The sequence below is a fragment of the Cannabis sativa genome, chromosome 6, assembly GCF_029168945.1.
Source record: "Cannabis sativa cultivar Pink pepper isolate KNU-18-1 chromosome 6, ASM2916894v1, whole genome shotgun sequence".
NCBI classification, from domain to species: Eukaryota; Viridiplantae; Streptophyta; class Magnoliopsida; order Rosales; family Cannabaceae; genus Cannabis; species Cannabis sativa.
Window position 1 is genome coordinate 61,532,128 of NC_083606.1, and position 12,472 is coordinate 61,544,599.

Sequence of the window (12,472 nt, forward strand, 5' to 3'; positions counted from 1 at the left end):
TTGATATTTGAGTGGTGAACTCTTATTTGTCCGCTTTTCAAATTTTTCTAACACTCTCATTTTATTCTTCCAACTTTCTGTAGTTGGAGTTATGTCCTTAATTGTTGTATATAGTGTAGTCATTTATTCACCTGTTTTCAAATAAAACAATAGATATACAAAATAAAATTAAATATAACTAAGCTCATATTAAAATCAATCTCACCTTTCAATATAGTAAAAGATTTTTAAATTGATTCATTCTCACTTAATAATAATTGTGACAGACCTAACGAATAATAATATTATGTTACCTAATAACAAAATAAGAATCCACCAAACAACATTATGAAAATTTATTCCAGGTATAATTATATAAATCTATTACTCATTGAAGTCTATAAGAAACTCTAAAAAGCTCACAGTACGAAATTTCACATCAAAAATCTAAAAATGATCAACTATGTAGCAGGAATAATAATACAATAACTAAAATTGCCTAATCATATACAGTCTTAAAACTTAAAAGAGTGACATTATTCATTCAAGTTTCGACTAAGTGTTTCTGAGTTTGAGTTATAATATTGTGTCCTGTGTTTATGTCCAAATATTATGTGTCTCTGGCTAATCTAGTGAAGAAGATTGAAGTTTTGATTCTCAATAAATAGAATGAATATAAGTGTATACTTTGTAGTAGGTCATTATTGTGTCATTTTTAAGTTAATGTGTCAACTTGAAAATAATTAATTTAATAAACATAATGGAGTCAATCTAAAAATATTTTTCTACCTTAATAAGTAGAGCTATAGAAAACAAACTCAGTAACTTTTTGAGTGTTAAAAAATTGTAAATGGTTATAAATTCAGAGTAAGTAAGTTGTGTGTGACAGCTGGTTAAAGAAGCCAAAATTGAGGTTTATGATTAGAAAGTAGAAGCACCGCTAGAACTTTCCTTTGTTTGAAGTAATAGTATAATAACTAATATTTTTTATTACATATTAATAATTAATTCAAGATGAACTTTTCAAAGTATTTTTGAAACATCGTGGGATATATAAATGCAATACTTTTGCATCTTTAGCAATATATATATAATATATAAATAGTAGTAAATTCTTATTTAATTTTTAATTGTATCATAGCATAAAATTTAATATATAGCTTTTTACTTACCATGCATGGTCGACACCTCAATTGAATAGAGTCTTATTCAATTAGTTTCTGTTTTTCGTGTCTTGATTTCAGATTATAAGAAATTATTATTTTTCTTTGGACCTTGACCACTTAATCTATGATCGTATAATTTTAGAATAAAATTCTTATATGATCGTAGATGTATATTTATGGTATTGTTTATTAATAATTAAGATATCAAATTAAATATTTTAAACCATGAATTTCTCATAAACCATTTTATTTTTATTAATAAATCATTTTATTTTATATTCGGTTCCCTACACATCCTTTCAACCTCAATTATCTCTTTGTGATTTACAGCCAATTTTGTCATTTTTTTCACCTACAAAATTAAATTTATTTGAAAATCCACCCCATATATATCTATTATCAAACTGTACATATATACAAAGGCTTGATTAGTTTAAAATTCAAAAAAGTTTTATGTTTCTGAAAATTTAAAAGATGAGTCCACATGAAATTTTTTGATTGGTTGGTAGTTTTAAAAAATCTGTTTGGTTTGGTTTTGTTTTTACTTTTTAATTTTTAAAATTGTATTTTCAAAATTAATAAACTATTTTATTTTTATTAATAAATCATTTTAATTTTAATATAAATAAAAAGTCAATTTCTCATAAACTAAGAATTCTGTTATATAGGCATACTTTATATAGAATATAAATAATTATATAATATTCTTCGCTTTTATTTATTTATATATATCACAATTGGTATTCTTTTTTTTTTCCTATCTCAATGCGATTCTTTGAGTGTGTTTACTGAGAATATTTAATGCTTAATAATCTCTTCTCATTCTTTCTTAGTTTACTATGATTTTGAACTACATTTGTGTTTTTGCCACTTTTTTTGTTCATTGTGATCTTGAACCACAATGAATTATTCTAAATAATATAAATAAAATGGACGATTATTTTATATATATATTTTTAATTTCTAGAGTTATAGTTGTGATTATATATAGAGTTGAAATATGCTAAATATCAATTCAAATATTAATAGGATTTATTTTATTATTATTTTATTATATATAAATAATATTTTATTATTTTATTAAATAAAAATAAAAAGTCACCCATAAATTTCTCATAAACCAAGAATTTTAGTTATATAGACACACTTTATATAGAATAGATATTAGTAATACTAGGTGATCGTTACGTGGCATGCCACGTAAATATTAGTTTTATTTAATATTTTAGTTTTTTATTTTAATTAATAATTAAAATAGTATAATTATTTGAACGATTTGTTTTAAAAAAATAAAATATGTGTCAGTATATTTAGTAAGTAAAACATAATTATGTTATAATAATGTATGTTATTAATAGTAAAATGTACATTAATCTTCTAATTGAAAAAAGTTCTATTATCTCATTTCATATCTAATAATAGCTACACAACTATATATTTATAGACTTTCACATTCTTTGCAAATTACTAATAAGCACCAATAATATTCTCCTCTTGGTGGTAAAATTAAAAATAATCACAAACATATAAGGTAAATATCTATATTTTTCTTTTTTTAAAAAAAAAAAAAATTATTAATATTCTCCCAAGATAGGTTTGTTAGAGAAATATGTGGCTAAGATGATTTTTTTAATTTAAAAAAAGATTATTAATATTTAAAAGATTGTTTAATTTTTTGGGTCTAATTATTGGGTTTATTTGTTAACGGGAGATCAAACCTAATCGTTAAATTTAACAGAATATTCTTTTATTTTTAAGTATATTATGTTAAACCAAGAAATGCCGTTAGATAGGCACTTTTAATATATAAAGATATACATATTTTTTTATATTATTAGTATATATATTTTGGTGAATATTATATGTATTTTTTTTATTATACGGTATATATTTTTATTTTTATTTGTTGCTATTATATATATTTGTTGATTATAAGGTATATATTTTGTTATATGGTATATAAGTTTTATTGTATAATATATCATTTTATTTTAGATCATGCATGTTTAATTTTTATTTTATAATTTTGTAAGTATGGTATAATTATTTTATGGTTGTATATAATTTTGTTAATATGGTATATATAATTATTTTAATAATACTATATTATTTTATTTTATTTGTTAATAGATATATATATTATGTTGTATGGTATATAATTTTTGTTGTTTATATTACATCATTTATTTAAGATGATATTTAGTTTTTATTTTATTATATATAAATTTTTTGGTATGTATACATATTTTAATAGTGGTATATATAATTTTGTTAGCATGATATATTTATTTTTTGAGTATTGATTTAGTATTGTTATAATTTTTTGGTGGTATATAATTTTAAACCTACGGTATATTAATTTTCAGTGTTACGACTAGGGATGCACACGGGGCGGGGAATTAGCGGGGACGGGAGTGCTCTCCCCGCGTCTCTATCCCCGTTAAGGATTTTAATCCCCATCGGGGACGGGACAGGGAATTCCCAAATGGGGCGAGGATGGGACGGGGAATCCTCTATTGTAAAAATAAAGTTTATTTTAAAAATTTAAATGTATAAAATTCTTAAATTACATAAAAAATAAAATTTTATATATTATTTACTATTCAATATATTAATTATTATACAAAAATACAACTTCAAAAATTGTAAAAATAATATCAATATGCTAAAAAAAAATACAAATACATATATAAAATATAAAATATTAATAAAAAATAATTAATAAATTAAACGGGTCCCCTTCGAGGTGGGGAGTGTCATCCCCGTCCCCGCCCCGTTTAACATTCAGGGATAAAATTTGATTCACATCCCCGCCCCGTTTCCCATTTAGACGGGAAATCCCCGCCTCATTAGGAGTGGGTCCCCGCAGGGCCCCATCCCCATGGGAAAAATGTGCATCGATCCCTAGTTACGACATATCAAATACTGTTATATATATTTAATGATCTAATATATTTATTCGTTTTTGTTACAATATAATAGTATGCAATACCAAATAAATTATATCTTTGTTTAATTATTATATTTTTTTTAAAAAATAAATATGTTATAAATGTATTTTTATAATTTTTATTAGCTAATTTATTATATTTGGTCATTTTCTTAATTTTTTTAAAAGAGGACATTTACTAATTTAGGTACCGTTCGGTAACACTTTTCTTTTCTAATTTTTTAATCACAAAATGAAAGTAAAATTTTTGTTTTTAAAAATTTTATTTTTGAAAATTAAAAATGCGTTCTATAACCACTTTTGTTTTTCAATTTTAAAAACAAAAAACAAAAGTGTGTTCTGTAAAGTTCATTTTCATTTTTATTTTTTGATTTTATTTAAGTAAAGTCTAGGTCCGGAGTCGAATTCGGGTTCGGGTCAGAGGTCGGGTTCAACGCGAGGGCCGTGGGGGGATTTAGATCCGGGTTTGTTCGGAGTCTAAAATAATAATAAAGAAAAAAAATTGTTTAAAAAAATATTGAAAGTGATTTTTTTGTTTTTAAAATTTTGATTCTCAATTAAAAAATTAAAAAGTAAAAATAGTTTTATAGAACATGTTCTTAAAAAATATTTTTACTTTTCCAATTTTAAAAACAGGAAAACTGATTAAAAAAGTGTTACTAAACGCCACCTTATTTTTCAAAATTAAGGTCAATTTGTATCTCAACCCTTTTGTTAAATAGGAAAATTGATTGTTACCAAACGCCACCTTAGTTTTCAAAAGTGTCACCAAATTGATTGTTCTGGTTTGATCCACGAAAGCCTCCACGACCACCGTTCTTGGGACCTTGTGGTGGTATGTAAGGATTGTTCTTGATCCAGAGAAAGCCACATTAGCTTAAAGATTCATGCTCTAATCTTTCATGGTATTGTGGTGTTTAAGTCAACTCTCGTGAGAGAGTGAGAGAGTAAGAGAGCTTGAACCTCTTCAAACGTAAGAAGGTCACTGCATGCAATGATTCCTGAGACAACTGAGTCGAACTCAGGCCCAAGACCGTTGAGCAACTGGAGAATGACATCTTGATTAGGTATAAGAGAGCCTGATACAGTCAATGAGTCACTAATCAACTGAAATTTTTTGACATATTCAGAGACAGAATGGCCTTCTTTTCGAATTGTTGAGAACTGACTTTTGAGCTAAAGTAGTAATTGAGCCTTGGATTGAATGGAAAATTTCTATTCTAAGGCACACCAAACAGAGTGAGAGGTGGTGAAACTAGCCACAGATGCAAGAACCCCTTCAGTCATAGACAATCGCAACCAAGAGAGGAGCAATTGATCATCTTTTTGTTTCCATTGACTGTGAGCAGGATTTAGATCGCCGGTGATCAATTGAGTTGGTGGAGGAATACCAGTTAACAAGGTTTCATCAAGATCGTGTCCAATCATTGGGGATGATCTGAGATTTTCAAGATAAGAAGTTAGTACGATCTAATTTGATTGTTAGAGTAGAGGTTAAAGAACTAGCAAACGGATTCCAAGTGGAGTTCATCGAATTCGAGGGAGTAGCGGTAGCCTTAAGAAGGACCGATTGAGTTGTTGGAGCTTTGGGATTAGGGATCGGACCGATGGAAGTAGACTCCATTGAAGACACTAGTCAAAGGTGACTAATACCATGTCAATGTTTCAGAGTATGAAAAAAGAGTAAGGAAGAAGAGAGAGAGAGAGAGAGAGAGAGAGAGAGAGAGAGAGAGAGAGAGAGAGAGAGAGAGAGAGAGAGAGAGAGAGAGAGAGAGAGAGAGAGAGAGAGAGAGAGAGAGAGAGAGAGAGAGAGAGAGAGAGAGAGAGAGAGAGAGAGAGAGAGAGAGAGAGTATTGAATCAACAAAGCCCACTTTTATTATTAAAAAAAAATATTTATACAATAAGATAAGATGAATAAACTAAACTAACAATTAATACAGAAAGGTAAAGAAAGAGTTCGGTAAAACAGTTAGAGAAGCTAAACTAACTTTACTAACAGTATTTACAAGGTGCCACTTACACTATGTTTGTTAGGAGGGGGAGATGGGTGGATGGAGAGGGGTGGAGGGAGAGTGATGGAAGGAGAGTTTAAATTACTTGTTTGGCAAGAGGGAAGGAGGGAGAGGAGAGATAGAGGGAGACATTCTCCCTCCAAACATTCAAAATTTAATCTCTCCAAGTTTGGAAGAATTGTAGAAAAAGATAAAATACATTTTACAAAATACAATAACTACCCTTAAAAAAATAATAAAATTTTATTTTTAAAAGAACAATTTTGTAATTTTACTAATCAATTTTTTCTCCATCCTTTCCACCTCACACCTAATACCAAACAATACAAAGTATATTAACAATCCTCTTCATCCCTCTTACTCTCCATCATCTCTAACCTCTCCATCCATCCTATTCTCCCTCCTTCCCACCAAACATAGCCTTAGTATTTTTTTCATTGGAAATAGGTTCTACATTGGGCACAAAACCCGCACAATAGCTCTCACATGATTTAATTTAATGTACGTAAGTCGTCTTATTTATTTATTTTTCTCTTGAGATTCTTATAATAGGTCACTTTGGTGGAACTTGACTTCTAAATTAACTAAACTACTCACAAACTCACATGCCAATGACAATAAGTTTTGACAAAATGTGTGTAGTTGAGTTTTATTTCTCTTGGGATGCTCGTTGCATGAAACTTGTCTTCAACCTTGGGGTGGGTAGAGCTCGAAATGCAATCAAAATTTACAGTTGTGCAACTTTTACTAACATGTAGTGTAGAGCGATGACAGCTCATCGATGGCTTAACAGTACATGTAGAGAAAGAGAGAAAAATAAAAGAAAGAAAAGTTAACTTTCGATCATGAAACAACGATGAATTACTTTAAAATGTGATAAAGCTTCGATATAAAGATTGGGTATATCATTTTTGTATATAGTCTAGCTATAGTTTCATATAAAAAGATTAATAAATGTGTTATATATTGTTTTTCTTTCTTTCTTTTGTATGTATACCTTAACAAGTTATTTAATGACTTGGGCCTATAGGGGTCCTACATATTGGGGATTGGCCTATAGAGCCATCTTTGTTTAGTTTGACTAGATGACCCACTTATACCCAATGACATTCATGTTTAAATCATAAGGAACATGTGTCCATGTTCTTGCTTTATGCAGAGCTCCCAACTCTGTGTTCCTTGCACCGTTCCAGTGGGGATTGGCTAATGCAGCCTTGAGTGACTTTAGTTCAGTGGGTAGCATAGATTCTGGCAAAGGATGCTTGGTGGCAATGTATGACTTAGGTTTTGAGATGTTCCTTTGTGATCTGGTGCTCATGTTGTGTTTTTTAGTTCTTGATATGACAAATCTTGGTTTATTTTCAAGAGTTGGATGATGTTATGGCTGATTTGGAGGTGTTGTACTGCTGTTGTTGAGATTTTCAGTGTGAGTAATGGTTTGTGTTTGACTAGAGGGTTGATGTACTTGGTTTTTAGTTGTAAGTAATGAAGGTCATGGTAATGGTGGATATGTAGTAGGAGGTGTTGGTTGCACAACAGTACAAGAGTGAGTTTGGGTGGGTATGCTAGAGGAAGTGGGGTCTAAGATTGTGTTTGAAACTAGATTGGGAGGAAAAGCAGGTTGTGTTTGCTCATTGACAGTTGAACCAAAAGCACCAGTGAAATTAACACAAGTATTAATTGGAGGTTGAGTAAATGGGGAAGTGGAAAACACAACAAATGGAAAATAGTGGGATTACTTGTGTGTATCTGAGGAATAGATGAAGTTGTGGATGCTGGAAATGTGTTCTCATCAAACACCACATTTTGAGCAATAAACAACCTCCCTTATGAGTTTTCACAAAGATAACCTCCCTTATGCATTGTTGAGTTTTGAACTCCATTTTGTGCCTGTTGTAGGGCCTTAAGTGAGGGTAACATGCACATCCAAATGGCTTGAGTATGGTGTAATCTGGGATTTATCCAAGCAAACACTCAATTTGAGATTTCTATTTTAAAATTAGAGTTGGTAACCTGTTTATCAGGAACACTATAGTGTGAAATTCATGCCACCAATAGGTAAAATCTAAACAAGATTGAGCAAGAATAATGAGGCCCATTTTTGTTATGTGTCTATATTTACGTTCTTCTCTTCCATTTTGCTCACTTGTTTTGGGGCAAGAATGTTGAAAATGTATGCCTTGGTCAGTCAAGATCTTAGCAAAGGTACAAGACTCACCACCCCAATTAGCTTGGACTCTCTTGATAGGTAAGTTGAACTATTTCTTCAGCCATGCTTTTGAACTTAATGAACATTTCAAAAGCTTGGGATTTGGTAACCAAAGGGTAAATGCAGGTAAATCGACTATAATCATCAAGAAAGTGAACATAATAACTATATCTATATTTGGATTTAATGTGAGAGGGTCTCCACATGTCTGTGTGTATGAGTTCCAATGATTGGCTGGCTAGTGGAGTTCATCGGATTCAAGGGAGTAGTGGTAGCCTGAGGAAGGACCGATTGAGTTGTTGGAGCTTTGGGATTGGGGATCGAACCGATGGAAATAGACTCCATTGATAACACTTGTCAAAGACGACTGCTACATGTCAATGTTTCAGAGTATGAAAATAGAGTAAGGAAGAGAAAGAGAGTATTCAATCAACAAAGCTCACTTTTATTATTATAGTAAACTAACTTTACTAATAGTATTTACAAAAGTGCCACTTAGTATTCTAATCTTGAAAGTAGGTTCTACATTGGGCACAAAACCTGCACAATAGCTCTCACACAGTTTAATTTAATGTTGGTCGTCTTATTTTTCTTTCTTTCTTAGATTCTTATTATAGGTCACCTTGGTGGAACTTGACTTCTAAATTAACTAAACTACTCACAAACTCACATGCGAATGACAATAAGTTTTAGCAAAATGTGTGTGGTTATGTTTTATTTCTCTTGGGATGCTCGTCGCATGGTACTTGTCTTCGACCTCGGGGTGGGTGATCACTAGAAAATGCAGTCAAAATTTACAGTTGTGCGACTTTTACTAACGTGTGTAGAGCGATGACAAGCTCATCGATGGCTGAACAGTACATGAAGAGAAAAATAAAAGAAAGAAAAGTTGACTTTCGATCATGAAACAAGGATAAATTACTTTAAATATGATAAAACTTCGATATAAAGATTGAGTATATCATTTTTGTACATAGTCTAGCTATAGTTTCATATAAAAAGCTTAATAAATGTGTTATATATTGTTTTTCTTTCTTTTGTATGTATACCTTAACAAGTTATTTAATGACTTGGGCCTATAGGGGTCCTACATATTGGGGGCAAGGTTACTTGAATAAAACCACACATACACATTATACGTATGTTTATATATATATTGTAAAGCACACATGTGAATGCTTGCATCATACATGACTCTATCCTCCCCTAAGCAGCCACCCATAAAAAATTGTTCCTTGACATTGTGACAAATACAACTACCAAATGTCATCAATTCTTCTATCAAAGAAAGAAAACAAAAGCTAAAAAGGTTATACATTTCTTTTGGGTGTGTGCTATGCTCAATTGCACAGAGCTGCATACTTACATTACAGTGCTCACTGGGCTCCACATTTTATCTATCCAATTCTCTCAACTCAATTATCCTTGCACGTGATCAACCTTTATATATCTCTATCAAACGAGATAAAGACAAAAAGCTATATATAAATAAATATGTACTAAGCACACCACACCATAATACTACATATATTACAGCATTATATTAATCATTTTATTTCAAGTGCGCGCTTAATATACTACATTAGATTAATATTGTTACGGGTTGTAATTAGTTAACAATTTCTCACATAAAATTGTACCAAAATTCCATGCAACTATTGAAGTCAACCATTTCCACATTATGTTTTTTCTTCTTCACAAACTTTGAGGTGATGAGTACACTTTGCAACTTTCCTCGGTCTATTTTGTTGCGTGTATCTCATTTTAGAATATCAAGTTGAGACACTTGGCTAATAACATTGGTACCCACAAGTGTTTAATTTTCTTTTTGTATTTTCTTTTCCTTTTCCTTTTTATAATCTTTCTCATCAAAAGCTCAAAGGTACATTATACATAATGTCCACCCACTTAAGGTGCTCATAAAGCTATAGCTAGTTACAACACATCTTACTAGCTATGACAAAAACAATAATGCCATTCTACATATAGGTTTTATAAAACTAAACTTTTTTGTTGGTAGACCCTTCATTTTGGATCTTCATTCGTGCTTAATTAATTAAACATTTTTTTCTTTCTTACTTAATCCTCACATTGCTAAACTACCTAATTTGGTAAGCTTATTTCATCAAGATCATCTAGTGATAAGAAAACTTCGTCTAAACACGAAAGCTCTGTTCCGTCATCATCTTCATCACGTTCATAAACTCGACAAAGTACCCATTTGCTATAATCCTGCAAAAAAAAATAAAAAATTCACACCAAGAAATTAATGTTATAATTTAAACTTAATTATAAAAAATGTGCACATAAAAATTATTAGTTAGTGGGTTTTTTATTACTTACTATTTTGTTAGATGATCTTCTTTTGGAGGATGATCTAGTGGAAGAAGTAGAAGCAGAAGCAGAATCTGAGAGATGAAACTCGTGCATTATCCAATTAGTTTTAATGGCTGGACTACTAGAATTATTATTATTATTATTAGGAAGATCTCCAACGTAGAAGACAAAGTACTTTTTTGTACCAACTTTCTTGTAAGTAGTGTTATTGTTCACTGATTCTTCTATCCCTAAAGCCTTCCAATACCCATTTCTCGTAACCCTATTTTGAGTCTTTCTGCTATAGAAGTACCACTTGTTGTCCTCACCCAAAGCTTTACCTGCATATATACATATACTATATTAAACCCATAAATATATGCTAACTATATATAGTTTTTATTCAATTACTAAAACCGATCGATATATTCATATTCTTACCATCGAGTTCCCAAGGATCATAAGGATATAGTTCGAGATCGGGAATGACATCGGGATGGCAAGGTAAGAGGGAGACCTTACGATGAAGGAAATGGACTACGAGCTCTTCATCAGTTGGGTAAAAACGAAAACCAGGAGGCAAATTTACATTATTATCATTATTATTATTATCCCCCATTAGATAAATATGTATATATAATATATATATGTAACAGAACAGCAAGGAAGATGATAAGAGAATGAGAATCAATTAGGAGAATTAGATAAATGAGAAGGATGAAAAGATCATGTCAGTTAATAATTAATAAGATATATATAACAACATTAACAAGCTAAAAGAGGAGATTAGGAAACTATAAAATGGGTGCTTGTAAAGGAAGTTTAAGTTGTGGGGATGGTATTTATAAGTGAGTGAGTGTGTATGTATGACGTGAGGCACAAGGTGGGATTTGATCTCAAAAATGAAAACAAATAATAATGGTGGGGAATTTTCAAGTTCGAATTACCAAAATGGTTTTGATAATAAATAATATATATATATATATATATATATATATAGTGGCTTTAGATATACATATATATACATGATATATGCATAAAGTAAAGACATAGTTAATGGTTGTTCGAACTACTTCCAAGACGGCGGGCGGCACAACGGAACGTGTTAGATATATCTATATATATTCCAATAGTAACGGGATGATCAATTTCAGTACTGTTGTTTTGGATCACTAAGTAATAGTAATCACTAAACCAAGCTTTGTTTGCCGCAACTAGAAGAAAGAGTGAGAGCCTTGACTTGTGCCACGTTTTGTGTGTATATATATATATATTGCAACTTAATAATAGCCTACCACTTGTATATATACATTTTAGTTTTATATATGATCACATAAATATTCTTTTTGAATAACAAAAGATGGTTGTCATCGTAAAATAGTTTCTATCACTCTCTTTTTTCCATATTTATTTCAATACTTTATAAGAAAGTCATTTAATCGGAAAAAGAAAAAAAGAAGAAAAAAGAAAGAAAATTGCCCACAAAGTGGTACTAATCTTTAATCTTTACTAATACAATCGAAACAAGCTAGTCGATGTATAGAAAGTGTCCTAATAATTCAAATACACCATTTTTCTTAATATGGTAAATTAGTGTACGTGTTTTTCCCCTAAATAGCTTTCTCTTATAATCTTTTGTATATACACAATAAAATTATATATATAATGTTATAAAATAATATAAAGTAGATGAGAAGAAAGATGAAGAAGATGAAGAGAGAAAGAGAAAGTGAATGGGAATTTTTTTGAGTTGTTTATTCCAATGGGGTGAACCCCTATTTATACAAATACAAGAGTGAGATATTAAGAAACTAAGAAAAAGGGAAACTAAGAAAAAGA

At 30.2% G+C, this 12,472-nt stretch overlaps 1 protein-coding gene across 1 annotated transcript; it reads right to left on the reverse strand.

Moving 5' to 3' along the window:
- Positions 1-10,130: 10,130 nt before the first annotated feature.
- LOC115725662 (NAC domain-containing protein 104) lies at positions 10,131-11,904 on the reverse strand. The gene is made up of 3 exons (XM_030655246.2): positions 11,075-11,904; positions 10,661-10,974; positions 10,131-10,549 (listed from the first exon to the last, which is right to left on the reverse strand). Exons 1-3 carry the CDS (start codon positions 11,250-11,252, stop codon positions 10,421-10,423), a joined length of 621 nt encoding a protein of 206 aa, XP_030511106.1. The 5' UTR covers positions 11,253-11,904; the 3' UTR covers positions 10,131-10,420.
- Positions 11,905-12,472: the final 568 nt, after the last annotated feature.